Here is a 21,351-nt window from a genome sequence, read left to right on the forward strand (position 1 = left end):
CTCAGTGTCAACGTGTGCTTCAGTTTTTGGTTCAACGCTATACCTTCTGTTTGCATCTGACATTCCCATGAGTAGAAATGTGTTAAATTCAACAGAGGCGTCAAAAGTCTTTCACTACGACTTAAAGCTTATGGAGGAAACCTCTTAAAATAGCAAGATGGCTGTGTGTGAAACATGGAAAATGCTGAACTACCAGGGCGCATATCTTTTTCACCGTGCTATCATCGTCGGTCGCTATAGAAAAAACTGTTTGCATCAAATCCGTCAAAACCACACGAATCGAGTATACAATATTGGCAAGTGTGGTTAAAAGGCGTTAAAAGGGTCGCTAATGTTGACACGACTGCTGAATTCAGCTTAAATCCCGAATTGATAAAAAAGGCATTTGCTTTGGGTGTCCAATCGTCTGTTTTGATTGCCACATACTCCATACATTCCAAGGCAGACTGAAGTTGGCATTTTAAAGACTCCCTTCCATGGGAAGTGACACATCTCGGAGGTAAGTTTTGGATGGTAAATTAATTTCAGGGATCCATTTTTTGCATCAATGCTCGAAAAGTGTATCATTTACAATACTGCGCATTGCATGTTTGTCTATTTACATCACTAGTCTACTGTACATCACGAGTTAAAAATGCATCCAACTTCGTTGATGCAGGAATTTTCATATGTTTGAAATGTAATAGAGCTGAGCTGCTGATCGAAGCGGTTATAGACGCGTTTGACTTTGTGTGAAGCTGAAGAAAAACATTTTTATTCCATGAATCCTTCCATTGTGATTTAAATGGTTCCAGTTTCCTAACAAATTATGTTTTGCAGTGACATTAAATAAAGCTCATGTTTAACCACTTATTGAATTTTATTTAATTGACCAATCTTTTCATTCGATGGGAACATCGAAACAACATTCAAAATGTTCCAAAAAATTATTGTTTTATTATAATTACTTAATTATAGTAATATCATTAGTTTTTTATTTATAACGTTTATTGATAAACCTGTGTGAAAAAAGGTGCGGATTGCTGGTATAGTATAAACGAAACTGACAATTTTTAAAAATTATGTGAAAATATAATATTATCATACCCCGGTTACATATACATGAACTCATTACGTGAGTATATTCAATGAATGAGTATATTCATGAAAGAGCTAATATATACTATATTCATTTTTTTTCAAAAACTAGCTTAAAAGTCATATGCCAAATGTACATACTTATTTGGAGCCATCGACTTATATTTGCCTCGTACCATAAGGTGAACATTATCAGCAACCCGTTTCATTCCTTTCAATTCTCGTTGAAGAATATTCAACTGTTTCGAAAAAAATGACAGTTTTAAGAGCATTTACTGCCATATAATCGTCATACACTTTGCTTGATGCAGAGCCCCTGGGATCATGAAACTGAAGCCGCTTTTGGACCAACTTCCTAGCTACAAGAGTGACAGTTGTAGTATTTCTTTGTAGTCTTCTCTTGAATGATTTCCGTCGTTTAGGACATTTTGGATGTACTATAGGTAACCATTTTCACTTGTTTTTCTTCTAGACTATGGTGCGGTATCAAGAGATATACCGATGATATTGCCCCGTAGATCAAATCGATAAACTTCCTAAATAATAAGTTAAACCATCTATTCATCATTCAGACAAAAAAAAACAGCTGCGAAACACTATTAGATCTAGTTCTAGCCAGATGGAAAGCAGATCTCAACGGCAAAAGGAAAAATATTGCGATTTACAAAGGGTGATGCCGACTCTCGATAGGGAGATTTTATCAGATAAATTGTTGTAATACGGAGTATCCGGTCAGAGCTTTGAGGGTACCGAAACTATTTGGGCAAAAGATGTCAATGAACTAAACACTTTGGTGTTTATTATTTAAATCAACAACACGGAAAATGTTTTACAGTATTCGAAAATAGGCTTATTTCCAGATATGTAGCAGTCGACAACGAGGATGAGTTTTTTAAAAAGCTTTCGGTACGGCTTTCGAATCGTGGAGCAAAACCGTATCGTATTAACAATTCGGTGGGCTAGAGTATCATCCTTCTTGCGAACTGGTGCAATAGTGTTCCTTAGAATAAATGCATAATGAAGCATATGAATACATTCATATACACTCGTATACATTAGTTTATGGTTTATTTACTGTTTATTTATTATTTAATTTTTTTATAAAAATTCTCAAAATTAATAATAAGAAATTGCGCATAATAAGAGGAATAGCAGCAAACCAATTATTTTATTTGGGATAAATCATATATATATACCTGTATTATATTACCATGGTAAAAAGAATTCAGAGTCGTTTGGAAATCCTCCACGGTGAAAAACAAAATTGTGAGAGTAACTTCGGCTGTCACATCATCTAGGAGACGGCAGCAAAATTCTACCCGCTCACTTCACACGTACTCACATACTCGCCCAATCAACTTAGACGACAATGGAGCAACATGAGCGCAGACTGTGTTGGTTCACCAACAGAATCTTAGTTTTTTCTAAGAAAACCACTGGCCACTGATTCTTTCAAATTCCCTGAGAGCCGGTTAACGGTCTGATCTTAACCACACCTCTATAAATCTTTTCACCATGCCAGCGAAACACGCTTGGTTTGATCTTCGTTTGTGGCGCGCTAATCAATTGAATAAAACTCACCGTCTTCCTATCTCCCCCTCCTCACTTCATTGACTTCTTTACCTAAATACATTGTCAAATCGAGCAGCAATGTGAGAACTGTAAATATGGATGATAGATTGCATAAGGATGATAGATTACCAGGTTTGCTGGTATGGTGAAAAAAAAATGTAGAGGGGAACTTTGGATTCTTCACAAAATTTAGCTTGTGGTACTGACATACGATAAAAACCATACAACCATACCATTGGTTTGTTTACGAGTACGGTGAATACAAATATGAAAAGCAGCAAAATGGCGCGCGAATGCTGCTGCGTGGTTAGCCAATTGTGAAAAGTTGTGTTTTAAATTAAAGAGTTAATTAGAATACCTGGTTTGGTCGACAGCTGTGGTGAGAAAAGTAATTGAGCGAGTAACTTCTGCTGTCGCGTCACCGAGTACCCGGCAGCAGAATTGTGTCCGTTCATTTCAAGCAAACCACTGTCATGACTCTGGTTATGTCAGCCAATTAGTTGATAAAAATCTTTTCACCATGGACTCTAAAAATCTCTTTTAAAGTAAAACGTAAAAATTCAGATTCTTTCCGGTATGTGAAAAATGATATCATTTAAATGTCTACCATGAGCACGGTTGCAGGCTGTCATACGAGAACTAATAATTATTTTTAAAGACTCGCTCTCATCGCATTGAAATCTGCAATCCGAATGTTATGTTTCAGCTCTGTAATCGTTGTTGGCATATTCAAATAGGCTTTACTTAAAAAAAAAAACCCAATTGGATCTGCCAGTCCTTTTCTATCCTCGATAGAACTTGTTTCTTACGAGTTTTGCGATATGTTGTTATTAAAAATCGACCATTTTCATAATAAGTTTCAATAATTTTAAATTAAAATTGTGCATCTGTCTACTTGGCAAATTCAAAGAAGATATAAAAAAAGAAGTCATCTATGAATTATTCAATACTAATTTCTGAGAGTCGTAAAAACAAAATATTAAAAAAATAAACGAAAAATTGTTTTGAAATATGTGTATATACTTATATATATTAAACATTGACAAAAAACATGGACACTTATTTCACGTACAAAAATTTGAATAACATACATATGTAGGTACTTGGACAAAATTTCAATTTTTTCACTCGTCAAGTTTTACACTATATGTTTATGGAAACATTTAAAAAGCATTAAATATACTCGTTTCATAGTTTCTTCAAAATTCTGTACTTGATCTGATTACTTCATATTATTTACAGAGACTTTATGTAAATACTTATTGAAACGAATTTCTTCGGTGGATTGTTTCTGTGGTTGACCAATCTTCGTAAATCATAATTCTTCGCAAAAATTCCGAATAGAGCGTAACACCTACCTCCATCCTAAACCTTCCGAGATTCAAAACTTTATATGTTATTTTTGAAACTGGCAAGATTTTATTACATTTACCTCAAAATTAACTTAAGTTTTCTCCCTGGGATATCAATTCACTTTATTTGAAAGTTACATTGTTGGATGCTAACTGCTAACTACCTTTCACAAGGTGAGAGGTTTTATTCGAATAGGGCTTGAAATTAAGAATTATTCTCTTATCTCCCAGCGCGAGCTTTTTATATCTCATCATACCTATACTAAGTATCGGCATACTTAATTTTAGAAAGATTGTTAAGCGTAATTACATATATTAAAATGTATATTCATTAATACTCTATGAGTTGAGACGACATTTAATTAATTATTCCCATACATCTTTAACATTGTGTTACACTGTGCAATGAAAGATTTAACCTCGAAAATAAAACAACGGTTTTACTATAAGAAAAAACAAGACGAAGCATTCGCAAAACTTATTTAAACGTGTACAAATAGGCAAATTCCGCCTGATATGAATTTGACAAAATAGAGAAACAATGAGAGTTCAAAGAAACGAACTTGAGTAGTCCAAATTCGTAATGAAAATATGACATTGACAACAACGCGATAATACTCGAAGGTACGTACATACACATGCATATGTAGATTATCACGAACACAGCTTACAATGATAGCTCAAAACCGGTTATAACGAACCATTTTATTTCAAACTAGTACCCGAGTACCAAGCTAGTATACAAACTAACAGGCGATTTTAGGCAAACAATAAGAAAGTGAATTATTCACACTTCACACGACCAGACAGCAATGAGGTCAGAAATTGCAATTGAAATTTGATAGACATTAACACCGGTAACGACTGATACAGCACGCGGCAGCAACATATAAGAAACAATGAATTAGAATAACTCCGCTTATTCAATGACTTTCAATTATTATTGTCACATTTGCGCTACTAATGATGGTGCAAAACGTTTAACAAACCGTGAGGAAGCGTTGAATACAATTACATATATTGATATGCGTATAGAAAAAAATAAATGTACATACACATAGCAGAAAAAGTCTGCGTTCACCTATGCAAATATTCTTTGGATTAGAAAAAGTTCAAAACAATAAATATTTCAGAAATTTCTTTTAATGAGTTTTATTTAGTTCACTTAAACGTAACTATCACACATATTTCGCTACCAATAACAAAATCAAATTTAAAATGAGATCACATAAAATTAAAAAGGCCATTCAAACTAAACGGAAAAAGTTTGCGTTCACTTCAATAATAATAAAATAAAAGGCTTAAGATCATAGAAATGTTTTAAAATTAATAGCTAGTTGGATATCCACGCCTTTTTATGACTTCTAGAAGGCGTATTTTCATTGATCCAACTAGTTTGGCTATTATTTCTGGACTTATGGCTTCCCATTCCTCTTTAAGCGCGTTCTTAAGCATTTCCTTGCTAGTTATTGTACGCTCTCGTATTTTTTTTTTTCTAGAACGTCCCATAAGTGCTCAATGGGGTTAAGGTCAAGTGATTGTGGGGGTGTGCGAAGTTGTTTTGGAACATTATACAACAACCACAACCTAACAATCTCTGCTGTGTGTTTCGGGTCGTTGTCCTGTTGGAAAACAAATCTTTCACCGAGCCCCGGTTTGATTGCACTTTCTCTCAAATTCGTTTTTAAAATATCGAGATAATCATGTCTGTTCATTATCGACTCAATAAACTGTATATTTCCAACGCCCGAACTAGCCATACACCCCCATATCATGGCACCTCCTCCCCCATGCTTTACCGTAGGTACCAGATTTTGCTTTCCAAGTGCCGTTCCGTTTTTCCTCCAAATAATTTTACGACCTTTTATCCCGAAAATGCAAAACTTGCTCTCATCTGAAAAAATCACACTATTCCAAAACTCAGGTGGTTTGTTTACGTATTCCTTGGCGAAAGCCATCCGCTTAAGTCGATTTACTCGCGATATGAAGGGGTTTTTTTGGGCCACTCTGCCGTGAAATCCGATTCTTTTTAGAATTTTTCTTACTGTATCTGGATGTACTTTCTTTTGGTATTCTACTTCTATGTCTTTTGAAATTTGGCTTGCTGTTAGTCGTAGATTAGACTTCACAAGAATAGTTATGTTGCGTTCTTCTCTTTCCGTCAGTTTTTTTGGACGCCCAGAACGAGGCTTAGACTCCAAACAATTCGTTTGCTTGAAGTTGTTTATCACTCTTTGGACCGAGGAGTATTGCCTCCCAACAATTTTCGGGATTTCCCGATAGCTCTTACTATTTTGCCACAAACTTACAATGATTTGCCTTTCATCAATATCTATTTCTTTTCGCCTTTGGTCCATAGTAACAAAAAATGTATTTCTAATATAATATCAATTTTCCCCTTTTTAGATTTGTTCTTAACCGCGTCAACTACATGAATGATTTAAAATTAAATTTAACGTAATTGCCATGCAAATAATCGTCACTATTCGAAATGAACGCACACTTTTTCTGCTCAGCCTATTTAAGTAACTGTACTACAATCCCGTTATCTGAACACGACGCAGCTCAAACTCCAAAAAATTTTGTTCATACCCTCTACGAATAATTTTCTTTGAAATAAGTGAAAAGAAATAACTGAGAGTTTTAAGATAAACACGTTAAATTATTTTAATACTTTATAACAGTGGGTGAACGCAGACTTTTTCTACCATGTGTATATGGATGCTCATAAAAACATATTGATTTTCTTTTAATTCAGTTTCTCTTCTCTTAACCAATTTTCATTAAAATGAAAGATGTAGGAGTTCAGTAAAAGCTATAATATGTATGTATGTACGTTAGACATTTGCGGTGCAATGAATTTCGTCCAACATACACAACTCTTTACGCTAAAAAAAATAATTAGTTTTCGTAAAAAAATACTATGTAAAAAACAATTAATAAATCAGATAAAAATTAACACATTTAAGTATGCAAATATATAAGTGCATATATTCTAATTTTATGTTGTAAATGCGTCTGCTCCTGGGTTCTCTTTGTTTGATATTGATAAGTAAATATTTTGATCGATTTTTTTTACTTTAAACCTGAGTATATTGAAAATGAAAATTTTTTCACTATTTTCGATAGTGTGTTAATGAGTGCAAAAAAATCAACTGTAGTGACAATGGACAATAGTGACAGTGGAAAAATTTTAAACTAAAGCCCCCAGTAGAGGGTGTGAAAATATTTCAGCAAGCAGACCCTTTCCGTATCGGTAACAAAACTTTTATCACTGAAAAATTAAAACTTTTACATATACTTTTCCTTAACAAAACTGTAACTAAGAGTTGTTACCGCTAGAGAATAGATCTCTATATAGCAAACTTAAATCGACAAATCACTAACACGAACGCAATATAAACAATAAATTTCACTATGCATGACGTTCCATAATTATGTTTCTTTTTTTTCCAAGAATATGTTATTTTGACAGTAACAGCACTTTCCTCGCTAGAAATCTTAACAAAAAGTCAGTACGATATCTCCGCAAAATGAAATGAATCGCTCTACGATTGAACAACTTGAGGAATAATTGGGGAATATAGCTAATACTGCAAAATTATCTTCAAAGTCAATGTTGTGTAGCTCAAATAGCGCATTTGGCTATGTTAACAACCAAAACTGCCATATTTGGGGATCGGAAAACCGCAAGTGATCCTGGAGAAGCCAATGCATCCTTAGAGAGTGACAGTTTGGTACGGATTGTGGAGCAGTGGCATCATTGACCTATTTCTCTTAAAAAGTGCTCATGGAAACGAGATTTCGGCCAACGATGAATACTACAGTGGCATGATAAACGATTTTTTTCTATGCCATGTCACATTCGAATTTTTTGCACGTCAATTTCGGCAATCGTGTTATAAGCCGTCCCAGCGATGGCAATTGGCCGCCTCAGAGCTGCTATTTAACATCGGTAGATTTTTTTATGTGAGGTTCCGTAAAGAACCGATGTCATCCAAACAATCCATTAACGATTCAAGCCCCTAGGGCGACTACAGAGCAAACCATTCGTGAGATAGGTCCTCATGGTCTTCGAAAACAGGGTTAACAAAATGCGCTACTGCGAAGTTGCATGAATGAAACCGTGTTCCATAATATGACTTGATTTGCTCAATTTTAATTCGACCCTTTTTTGTACTCGTCGCCATTTAATTTAAAAAACATATAACTTAGAAGTAGGAATACAATTTTTTATCAAAATAAGAACGTATCTCCCAAAAGAGGATGAAGAATTTAAAATTTACCCATACAAGTATTAACTTATTACTTACCCATCATACACTCGACATGTAGTGTTATTGATTCGTTTGTCGGAGAAGCGACGTCGTCGATCTTCAAATAAGTCTTTGACTGCCGTCACGCCGAGCACGAAGAGAACCGGAATCATAGCAACCTCCTTACCGAACGCATTTATCGCCGGAAACCAATTCAGCAATACAATAAAAATAAAGTATAAATTCGCAACACGATGGAATTGTTCAAGTAAATTTTTAGGCACAAACGAGAGCAGCGTATACTTTGTGGTACGTATCTTATTACCCACAAAATCTCCATTTGGGTGATCTCGTTTCGGAGTCTTTGGAGGAATAGTGTGGTTGGGTACGACAATACGATAGCTTCGCTCCTCCAATTTCTCGGAATGACATACAGTTATACGCTTCCACCAAGGTGGCGTTTCGGAGCGACGAAGAGTGTATATGGATTCAGAGCGTGATGCCTGCCGCGAATGACCGCGTCCACCCGCTGACGATACAACAGATGGCCCGAATTCGCGTGCTTCTGATTCCTCCTTGTGACCAGGTGGTAGGATGAAATCAGTTTTCGAACCAACACGACTATGACCACGCGATGCACCAGGTGCACCTGGTGAATCTGTAATTTGACCCTGTGAGAAAGCACGCTGATGTCCTTTCATAGCTGATTTTATTGGCCGACCACTTGGCCCTACAATAGCACCGCCGCCATGACTCACAGATCGTATATGGCCGCGGGTAGCCGTTCCCACGCTGAGGCTGTGCGATGGCGCAGACACAACAGCAACACCGGGAATACCTGACACCATACTACCGATAACACTTGCTCCAAGGCTACCGCCAATATTTAGTGTTCCAGGAAATATGTAGGTACGTTCGGGTTCCTGCAAAGGAACTGTTTGCGTCGTATGAACCATCATCGATGTTGTGATGGTTGTATCTAGAGGATCGTATGCCGTAGTACTGCTGGGCGTCAACGCAAAGTTTGGCATCGGCAATGTTGGCGGGGCCGAGCGCTGTTGCTGAACAACAGTAAACTTTCGCCGCAACTCTTCGGTATTCGCTAAAGGCATATTTGCAAGACACCATGTGTGTGTGCAAGACTCTTTTCACAATTAACAGCTATTCGTATCAGCAACACAACTAAAAATATGGTTATAAATAACTTAAGTAAACTGATAGTGCCATCTGTTAGGATTCTTTTATTCAGTCACGAATTTCTGAAACGAAAAAAATGATCGATTTTTATTATTCAAACCACTTGCTTATAAAATAAAGAACTTTTATTAACTTAATAATAACTAATATACAATTCAAATACCTAGACTATTCTACATAATTTAATTTAATTTATCTCAATGAGGCTTTACACACACGTACTCTCTGTAGAATGTAGTCTGTTATTTATCCCCACCTATCCCATAGTGTTTATATTTATAATATTTCATTATTTATTATTATAAAATCGTATATATAAGAATGAATATTTATTTGTTTGTACGTATTTTAAAAGCTACCCAACCAATCATTGCAATGAAATTTCGTCAGCTTATTGCTTGCAATTGCCGAAAGGATATGGGTATGAAAAAATTAATTTAAAATAATAGGCCATGTCACCTCCATATAAATTTTACATACTGTCGGAACTATTTGTATCTTAACACTGAAATTTTGTACAGGAACATAAAATATGAATACCCCAACAATTCAGGGAAGCGGGCAGTATTGATAAAGGAGGTGTAGTAGTTCCCATATAAATCAATTCCTTATTGTATAGTTTCGATACCATCTATTCGGACAGCCAAAAAATGTATTCGTTTTTCCCAAAGGCGGCCGCCGTAACCGAATGGGTTGGTGCGTGACTACCATTCGGAATTCACAGAGAGAACGTAGTTTCGAATCTCGGTGAAACACCAAAATTAAGAAAAACATTATTCTAATTCTAGCGGTCGCCCCTCGGCAGCCAATGGCAAACCTCCGACTGTATTTCTGCCATGAAAAAGCTGCTCATAAAAATATTTGCCGTTTGGAGTCGGCTTGAAACTGTAGGTCCCTCCATTTGTGGAACAACATCAAGACGTACACCACAAATATGAGGAGGAGCTCGGCTAAGAACCCAAAACGGGTATATATATATATACTAGCTTTAACCCGCGGCCCCGCTCGCGTAGGAGTAGTTTTGAGGGATTTAGGATATGTCTATAAAAGAATTACAAACAATAATTTCATAGAAAATAATTTTTTATTAATAACCATAATATTACAATACCCGGCAACCGTTGCTACGTGTATGCCTCGTTGAATAAAATCAAAACAACCAATCAGAAAAATATCAAGCAAAATTATTTTTATTAATTTTCTATCTCAAACCGTTTTTGAACTTTGCACTTGGGTCATAGTTGAACAGCTTATGCGGATTATGAAGTCTAGAGTGTGCTATAAATAGTGGGAATTAGGAATTTAGATTAAATTTAAGCAAATATTCAATTATTAGTGACGAATGAGAGTGGTGGCGCGGCCTGGGGGCTGTGGGAAGGAAGTTTCATCATAAAAACATGCCTATAACCTTCATTGGCTGAAAACAGGAATGTATAAAAATTTTTACGTCATTTGGTGTTGTCGTTTCGTAGTGATGCAGAACGTGAGCTTCAGCTTTCTGAGGCAGATATTTTTTATGAGGAGCTTTTTCATTGCAGAAATACACTCGGAGGTTTGCCATTACCTGCCGAGGGGCGATCGATATTAGAAAAAACTTTTTCTGTCATTTGTTGTTTGATGCACAGAGATTCGAACCGGTTTGGTGTCGAAATTCTGTATGTACTAAATTCTAAAACCAAAATTCTGCTTTTTAAAAGACTGCTTTTTAAATTTCTGCTTTTTTAAAATTCTGCTTTTTTAAAATTCTGCTTTCTAAAATTCTGCTTTCAAAATTGTGTACTACAAAATTCTGTATTAAAATATAATGTTAACAATGTTAAAGAGGTAATGTTATTATTTAATTTATTATTATTATTTTTTTTTATTATTATTCGAGATATTAAATAAAAAAAAATAATAATAATTTTTTCTTTAGTTTCGATAGAATCCACAGTATTTTTGCGTAGAACTTTTTTTCGCGTGGGCGGCCTTCGGCCGCGCTTCAAAAAAATAACCCTCATCAGTTCGACTCCGGCTACGCAATCCACCGTATTTTTGCGTAGAACTTTTTTTCGCGTGGGCGGCCTTCGTCCGCGCTTCCAAAAAATAACCCTCATCAGTCCAACTCCGGCTACGCAATCCACCGTATTTTTGCGTAGAACTCCTTTTCGCGTGGGCGGCTTTCGGCCGAAGAGAAATGAATGAAGTCACACTACATATTTAAAAAGAATTCCAAAAAATATTGTAATTGGCTAAACTAAAATATTGTTATCGCTAAAACATATACATATGTATATTTATTAGGGTGGTCCAAAAATGCATGGGAAAAAATTTATATTAAAATTTTTATGCTGCCGCCCCCCATAATGGTAAAGAATGAAAAATAAAAAGACCCGTATTTTTTTTTTTTTAATCAGACCATATTTAATGATGCCGCCGGGGCTTTGAAATATCCCATGTATTTTGCATGGGAAAAAAATACTTTTTCGTCGATTTCATGTAAAAACCTGGAAAATGAATATATTTTAACCGGATACCTCAGTTTATCTTCATAATTGGTAAGGGAATAACAACCAATTATGAAATAATTAATTTTTTTGTATTAACTATTTTTTATAGAACCCCAAAAAGCCCCCATAAAACGAAAATCTAAGAAAAAATCGAAAAACAATATTTTTTATTACTTCTATGAAAATAGTTAATACAAAAAAAAATTAATTATTTCATAATTGGTTGTTATTCCCTGACCAATTATGAAGAGAAACTGAGTTATCCGGTTAAAATATATTCATTTTCCAGGTTTTTACATGAAATCTACGAAAAAGTATTTTTTTCCCATGCAAAATGCATGGGATATTTCAAAGCCCCGGCGGCACCATTAAATATGGTCTGATTAAAAAAAAAAAAATACGGGTCTTTTTATTTTTCATTCTTTACTATTTTGGGGGGCGGCAGCATACAAATTTTTTTTGGACCACCCTAATATTTATGGAATAAATGTTTATTTTGTTACTTCTTGTATGACGAAAATCACAAAACTTGAATAAAGCAGAATTTTTCGCATTAAACATGCAGAAATTTGAAAAAGCAGAATTTTAGAAAGCAGAATTTTAAAAAGCAGAATTTTAAAAAAGCATAATTTTAAAAAGCAGAATTTTTTTGGAATTTACAGAATTTTGTCACCCAGAATTTTGTAATACAGAATAATGACACCCTCCCATTCGAACCTACGCAATCACGAACGGTAGTCACACAGCAACCCATTCGGCTACAGCGGCCGAATACAGCACATAAATAAAATCTAATTAATAAATCATTAAATTTCAAAAAATAACACTTTCAATAAAATTAGTTTTTCTGCGCCAAACCTATGTATGTATTTATAATTGAGACTTTAAAACTATAAAAGAGCAAAATCAGGCAGCGACAAGATCCGACAAGGTTATAATCTGTAGGTTATAAAGCTGCATACTAAAATACATAATATAATATACAGGGTTGGGCATATTAAACTGACCCATTGAGTAACCTTATAACTTTTTACTGTAATTTGAAATCTAAGGTTTACGTCAACAAGCCAAAGACACTAGGCGCACTTAAGGCCAATATCCGACGGGAAATAGCCGCCATATCGGCCGAGACGCTGGCCAAAACTATGGAAAACGCCGAAAAACGGGCACATTACGCTATACGAGCTAAGGGCGACCACTTGCGCGATATCATATTCAAAAAGTGATGTAAACAAATCTCCTTGAACTAAATTAAATGTTTTTCACAATGAAACACAAAAAAATGTTTCTTTTTCCATATTTTTTTAATAATCACATGGGTCAGTTTAAGATGGCCAACCCTGTACATATCCAAATACGTGCTAAGGGCGACCACTTGCGCGATATCATATTCAAAAAGTGATGTAAACGAATCTCCTTGCACTAAATTAAATGTTTTTCACAATGAAACACAAAAAAATGTTTCTTTTTCCATATTTTTTTAATAATCACATGGGTCAGTTTAATATGGCCAACCCTGTATAAGAATTAATGTTTATATCTCCATTCTTCCTTTTGACATTATATATTTTGTGCAACTCACACACTTCCTCTTAAATACATTCCTCCCTGTAGGTAAGCAGCAAGTTGCCTTTTTGGTTAATAATTATTTAATTTGCCGAGCAGATTACCCCAAATGAGAGCGCCTCTTTTCAAGAGTCCCCGAGCCACAAGACTCAATAAATTTATCAAAAAGTATTTACCATATTGATGTGGTCAAATAAATAAACGAGCTCGCCCAAAATCTCAAGTATCACTCACTCAATCCTAAGCTAATCAGCCATTTATAAAGCGTTTTTGTTTCTAAACTGATTTTAGCCGAGATTGCTAAACTTTTTTGGTAAATTCGGGTGTTTTTTCTTCCCCTCCTCTTTTTAGGTAACGTCGGTTGTTTCTGTGATGTTTTCTTATAATTTTTTCAATGAAGAATTAATTAAAGGTGATGTAAGTTAGGTTAGGTTTTTGTGGCAGTCGGTTTTAAAAAAAACCAACTATCGCGGTAGAACATGTAAGTCCTTTGTGGTACCACTGTCTAATACGGTAACTTCAGTATTTATTTATCTTGGAACCATCTTATGAAGCCTAGGATAGGTTTTATCCCAACGTCGGATAGTTCCGTAAGAGAATCAAAAGAGTATTTTCCTAACATTTCCTCTACTCCTAACTAAGACTGGACAATTACAGAGGAACAGGTCTACTGTTCCTTTCCTCTTCCTCGTGTCTACAACTTCTGCAGTATTCATGAGAAAATACTCCTAGCCTAGAAGAGTGCCTACCTAACAGCCAATGACCGGTGACACAAGCCACGACCTTCAATATGTTCTCTCTTGAGAGGTTGAGCAATTCTCCTGACCTTTTCTTGCCTATTTTCAGCAAATTAGCCTGGTTGTAACACAAGTATTTTATTCTCTCGATCACCAATTGGCCTCATGGAGATTTTATTTCTTATCCTTAATTTGCCTCCTTTATGGCTAAGACTTCTGCCTGGTAGACGCTACAAGAGTCCGGAAGTCGGGCAGATAATTCCAGTCTAATTCTTTTGAAAAAATTCCATAGCCTATTTTATTTTCTAGCTTGGATTCAAATTTATTTCCCCTCCTCTTTATGGCCTTTGCATTTGCCACTCTCTTCTTGACGGGATGTTTGTCCTGAAAAGCCTGTTTGAGCCTGAGTGAGTTTAGGGAAATAGTAGTCGATTTCTTGATTATAACTATCCACCGAGTGTTCCATAGCGCCATATTATTAAATTGGAGCGCTGAGGCGGCGGCTACGTGTTTTTCTATCAAATTTCCGAGTCCCCTACTGTCTGTCCAGTTACTAAACGTGGCCATGTTAGAACGCAGAATATCCGTAACTGTGTTGGGATACTTGCCTTTAACCGCGATTGCCAAATTATCTCTATCTAGGGTGTCAGCAATTGTAGGCAACTTAATAAATCGGTGATGTCCTCTGGAAAAAGCTTTTTTCTTTAAAAAGTCTAGTGAAATTTAAACGAATTTGCATTTAGATATATACTGAAAAAGAATTGGAAAGAGCAAATGGAACGATTTGCGAAACTGCAAAAATTCAAACCCCTTGGGGTGTAGGGCAGATCACCTCTGCGCGGTGCACCCTGGGTAACGTCAAATGATCTGCGGCCTTAACGGCCTTCGCAACCTGAACGGTTTGTCTTAACAGCACGCATATGGTGAATTTCATCAGTATATTGAAGTGGTCAACGTAATAAGTCTCCGTTTGGTCATCATCCCCCTTCTTGATTCTTTTCCCCTTTCTGGTTCTTGTTCTGTTTTTCCCCTTTTCCTCTGTATTGCAGCACAATGGACGAATTTGATTATTTGGATAGCCATTTGTCCTAACCTAACCTGTGAGCCGCCGTTGCCGAGGGGGTTGGTAAGTGACTACCATTAGGTTCGAATCTCCGTGCATAAAACAGCTAATGACAGAAAAAGTTTTTTTCTAATAGCGGTACCCCTTCAGCTGGCAATGGCATAAAAAACTAAACTGTAGGTCCCTCCATTTGTGTAACAACAAGAAGTACGGCAAAAATTATTGACAATAAATATTACTACTTTACTATACATATTTATTTTATTTATTTATTTTTTATTAAGGTCAAACATGCGACCATGGGTTATTTTTACAATGATGGAGCTTAAGAATAGTTTACATAAAAGGATTAACAGTAAAATCAAAATTTAAATTAAAATTACAGCTAATGGTAAAGAAATTGAAGTTGAAGAAGGCATTAAAAAGGAAATTAAGGTAAAAATAGTAGTAGTAGGAGTAGGGATTAATTGGAATAGATTTAAATAATGTCGAACCATTTGAGTACATTCAGCAATTTTCGCCAAGGTAGCGAAGCAAGTGATAGCTGCGCGTGTCACAGAGAATGTAAAGATCCCGATACCCCACCCCAATCGTTGACGACGGAATTGTCGTTCCGCTACCCGATCATGACGAGGTGAGAATAGCGATAACGCGGCTAAAGAACAACAAATCAGCTATTCAAACATGGCGGCGAGGAGCTGATAAGGTGCATGCATAATATGGTCGGATGAAAGCATGCCTGCCGATTGGAATTTAAGTGTGCTCTGCCCAATCCATAAGAAGGGTGATCCTATAATTTGTGCCAATTACCGCGGGATTAGTCTTCTAAATATCGCCTATAAGGTTCCAGCGAACGTATTGTGTGAAAGGCTGAAGTCCACCATCAACCAACTGATTGGACCTTATCAGTGTGGCTTTAGACCTGGAAAGTCTCCATCGACCAAATATTTACAATACGCCAAATCTTGGAAAAGACCCATGAAAGGAGAATCGACACACACCATCTTTTCGTGGACTTCAAAGCTGCTTTCGACAGTACGAAAAGGAGTAATCTTTATGCCGCAATGTTTGAATTTAGTATCCCCACAAAAATAATACGGCTTTGCAAGATGACGTTGCTCAACACCAGCAGCGCCGTCAGAATTGGGACCTCTCCGAGCCGTTTGATACCAAGCGAGGTTTCAGGCAGGGCAACTCACTGTCGTGTGACTTCTTCAACCTGATGTTGGAGAGCATCGCACTCGCGTATCGGCACAAATAGTTTTTAAGCTATTTGATTTCAAAATTTGTAAAATTGACCTACAATTCTCCTATTTTGGTTATTTCAACTAGCAGAAGTCCTGCCAGACATCTAAAAAATAAACAATATAAAACACTTTTTCACACATTTTTTATTTCAAATTTTCATTATTTTAATAATATATGATATGAAGGGTTTTCTAATAAGAGGTGTTATTTTGATATTCAAAGAAAAATGCTATTTTTTAATATAAATGATCGGATGTTTATTTCATTATAAAGAGGAAGGTATGCCGTGGAAAATAACATCAGGCGAATGACCACCACGGCCACGCCACAGGACAATATCCTTTTCATGAAATTTTCCATAACCGAATTGCAAAGTGGCTGCCCTATGTCCTCGATAGCCTCACGAATTCCATCTTTGAGGTCTTGAATCGACCTTGGGCTGTTGGCGTAGACCATCTCTTTCACGTGGCCCCAAAGAGAAAAGTCACAAGGTGTTAAATCACAAGATCTCGGTGGCCAATTGTGATACCCCTTCGAGAGATAACAGGGTCCGGAAACTTTTCCCGTAAAAGATCAATGGTTTCGTTGCTTGTGTGGCACGTAGCATCGTCTTAAAAATCGTTAATCGGTCATAAAAAATCGTTAATGATCTCTCGATAGCCTTTTATATATTTAAATAACACCTGTTATTGGTAAACCCTTTACTTATATTATATATATAATCCTCTTCCTCTTTATAATGGAATACGTATATATGTATGTATATGTTTTATTTAAAAAAAGCGGCGCAGGCGAAAATTTGGAATAAAAAATCGCGCGATTTTTAATTCCAAATTTTCACTATATTATTAATATTTGATTTACTTGCTTATATATACATATATTGTATATATGTTTTATTATATTAAAAAAAATTGCGCGATTTTTTATTCTAAATTTTCACTATATTATTAATATTTGATATGTATATACACATATATGTATATATATGTTTTATTTAAGCGATGCTTTTTAGTTATTGTTAATTTGGCTGGTATATTTGGAGTTTTCAACTTAAAAATGCAATTTATGGTATATATCAATAAAAAGTGTTAGAAACGTGTGTCTATGTTACACAGTTGTAATATTGATTAAAATAAATGTGATAAGTGCACTTTTTATATCAAAATTTGGTGAAGGTAAAAGACAAATTTTACAAGCAAATAACTTAAAAACTATTATTAACTGATTAGTGTTCGTGCTCGTTTTAGCAAAATAAGCACTAAATCAACATCTCCTGTGAGTTTCATTGGAAAATTCGTAATATTTCTCACAAAACAAGCGAACGGTCAATTAGAAGGATACCTAACCGAATAAAATAAATCAAATAAACGCTACGCTAGTATCCAAAGTAATCTTTTCCTCAAACTCCGTTTCGGATAACTACGCGAATCTCTTGAGGCATAGTAACAACATACCGAGAACGCCCATGCATTATAAAGGGTTTTTCAATAAGGGCGGGTAGATGTTGAAATGGAATAAAATGGCGTTTGCAGTGTGGCACGTAGCACCGTCCTGCTCGAACCACATAACGTCTAGGTCCGTATGGTTCAATATGGACGCAATGCGCGCAACGTTTGCGTTAATGAACACTCATTTTGATAATAAGTTTTATCATTTGAACGTGCTGTTCAATCGTGTAACTGAATAATAAACAAAAGATTTGACAGATGTCACCAAAACAAAGTGGCTGCCATAGGTCGCCAAAATCGATCCGCGCCAATTGAAAAACCCTTTACATAATCCTCGACATCGCAACAAACTTGGCCTTGCCCCAAACGGAGTGATACATAATGATTTATACTACATCACCTTCGACATAAAAGCTCGCAGGAATGACACGACTGCCACCACTACAACTACTCAAACATTAACCGAAAAAATATTTAGTATGATACAACACGTTTTGAAAAAATATCATGTAACGGGGGATAGTGGTGTGTAGCCCCATCTTAAGGCTGAAAAGCGTACACTCCGGAGGCTTATAGTTTTTAAGAAATTTATTGTCAAAATTTAGTAATTTAGCGAAAAGTTGGCGTTGCCAGACACCTCACATAAGAACGAAGTTCATATGCAGAGAAGTTCACGGGAAGGATGTTTGCAAATCTGTAGTATTTTTTGTTTCAGTTTGGAATTGAGAAACATTTATGAAAATATAAACATTGTTTTTTATAGAAGAAGCGTGACAGGAAGAAATTCGGAATAAAAACCGTGCGATTATCTGGATTATGTTATACACTTAAAATATAACTCATCGAAACTTGCAAGGAATGATATAAAAGGCTTCATAAATACCTTCGGCTGTCTTTCAAAAAATAACACTCAACTCCCGGCTATGCCATCCATAACAATTAAACCTAAAATTAAAACGTCCTACGCGCGTAGCAAAGATGCACAATAACCCGCACGCCATCGCACAGTGGTCCGGCGGCCGGACAAAATTCAATTTTTCAACATTTTTGAAATAAAAATTTGATAATGCAGATGTTTTCTTAAATATTCAAGGCAGATTTTCTGAAAATATTACTTAATTTAAAAAATTTTTCATTGTAGTTTTTTGACTTTAAACATGAAATTGTATGCAAATCGTACTTCATGCAAGAGTTTCATTTTCATGTCTGCAAATAAATATTACCATTTGATTGTTAACCAAATATTGAAAAGAAAAAAGATAATTGAATATATTAACGGAAACAGTAATAATTCTCTTAAGTTGTGGTACAAAATCCAATTTTTTTTTTTGGAAATTTAAAAATTTTTCGAAAATTTTTTTTTAAATATCATTTTTTCGAGTGGTCCACACCGGTCCACTTGAAATCAACATGAGTGATGTTGCCACATATTTCAGCTATGATCTCAAACTGAAACCTGTTGCGCAAATTAAAAATAATGCAACTTTTGTGCATTTACCCACAGGCAAAACGTTACATATGGCAATTTTGTGTAAAAGACATCACAGACCCCAACAGCATTAAGAGACAACTAAAAAAAAAAAAAAATTATTAAATGCTTTGCTTTGTTCATCAGATGTAGTTATAATATCAAAAACTAAGGTTCCGAAAAACAAGCCAAAACCATTTTCAAAAAAGGTTCTTGCGCGTTTAAATTTGAAAAATGATCCAGCCTCAGAAAACAGCTCATCATAAACCGAGGATTCTGAATCATAAAAAAAAAATTAAAAACAAAAAAACAACTAAATATCCAAAAAAAAAAAATTTAAAAACTAAACAAAAAAAATTTAAAAATTAAAAATAAAAAAAAAAAACAATTTAAAATTAAAAATAAAAAAAAATTTAAGAATTAAAAAACAAAAATTATAAAAAAAAAAATAAAAAATAAAAAAAATCTAAAAACAAAAAAAAATTAGGAGAGAATAACCTTACCGTAAGCCTCCACGTGGTACTCTTTGGGGTCGTGAATAATGTAAAAATGAACTCACCAGCTAATTACGGAAGTAAAAATGTATTTATAGTATTCAATGAATTTAAAATTTGCTAAAACTAAGGTCAGATTCGTCATCACTGATCCTTAAAACCCCTAAATATATATTTTCAGCTTAATTAAATGAGTTTTTGAATTTTGTCCGCCAACGCCTTCTGGTCGGACCACTGTGCATCGTCAGCACTGAACTGAATGAACTTAATGTTTGTTTATATTTTTATTTTTATTTACATACGGCAACACTATACTGTTGTCAATTCCAATGAAGAGTGATCCTTGATTAAAATTGGAAAGTGATGATATTGATAAATGTATTCTCATAGATATATTTCGAATGCATATTATAATGTGCCAAACTATAATGAAGTGCCCGAAGGCACTTTTTGCAAAATAACGGTAAAACAAATATTTCCGGAATATTGGGAGTTAAAAAGGAACCACTTCCTATCATCTCCACCAAATTTCATTAAATAAATCATTAGATATACTTTGATTAAAATTGTCCATGGCGCATTATAATAAACCCGACCCTATACATTTATACACATAAACCGAAACGTTTAAAGGTAATTATATAGAAGAGCGGCCCTTCAGAAAATCAATATTTTTGTAAAATTTTTTCAATGATATCAATAAAATGTATTGTAAAAGAGTGTTTAAGATCGGGGGAACTATACTTTTATGTAGGATTTACTGTTAATATGGTAATTATGTAGAAGAGCGGCCCTTCAGAAAATCAATATTTTTGTAAAATTTTTTCAATGATATCAATAAAATGTATTGTAAAAGAGTGTTTAAGGAGTTCTACGCAAAAATACTGTGGATTGCGTAGCCGGAGTTGGACTGGTGAGGGTTATTTTTTTGAAGCGCGGCCGAAGGCCGCCCACGCAAAAAGGAGTTCTACGCAAAAGTACTGTGAATTGCGTAGCCGGAGTTGGACTGATGAGGGTTATTTTTTTGAAGCGCGGCCGAAGGCCGCCCACGCGAAAAGGAGTTCTACGCAAAAATACTGTGGATTGCGTAGCCGGATTTGGACTGATGAGGGTTATTTTTTTGAAGCGCGGCCGAAGGCCGCCCACGCAAAAAGGAGTTCTACGCAAAAGTACTGTGAATTGCGTAGCCGGAGTTGGACTGATGAGGGTTATTTTTTTGAAGCGCGGCCGAAGGCCGCCCACGCGAAAAGGAGTTCTACGCAAAAATACTGTGGATTGCGTAGCCGGACTTGGACAACATTTCAAAACACTTATATAATGTTCAAGCGGTAATTCTTGTTGTGTCGCCCGCCGGATTTGATATTCATATTAACAGTAAATC

At 35.4% G+C, this 21,351-nt stretch overlaps 1 protein-coding gene across 4 annotated transcripts in view; it reads right to left on the minus strand.

Moving 5' to 3' along the window:
• The window catches only part of LOC129248254 (phospholipid-transporting ATPase VB), a 62,688-nt gene that overhangs the window by 40,104 nt on the left and 1,233 nt on the right, over positions 1-21,351 (minus strand). For all 4 annotated transcript variants that reach the window (XM_054887734.1, XM_054887736.1, XM_054887733.1 and 1 more), the window contains one exon: positions 8,315-9,516. In XM_054887734.1, coding sequence (XP_054743709.1) covers positions 8,315-9,369 — 1,055 coding nt within the window. In that variant the 5' untranslated portion in view covers positions 9,370-9,516. The remainder of the gene's footprint in view (positions 1-8,314; positions 9,517-21,351) is intronic.

Source organism: Anastrepha obliqua, chromosome 5 (assembly GCF_027943255.1).
Source record: "Anastrepha obliqua isolate idAnaObli1 chromosome 5, idAnaObli1_1.0, whole genome shotgun sequence".
Taxonomy (NCBI): domain Eukaryota; kingdom Metazoa; phylum Arthropoda; class Insecta; order Diptera; family Tephritidae; genus Anastrepha; species Anastrepha obliqua.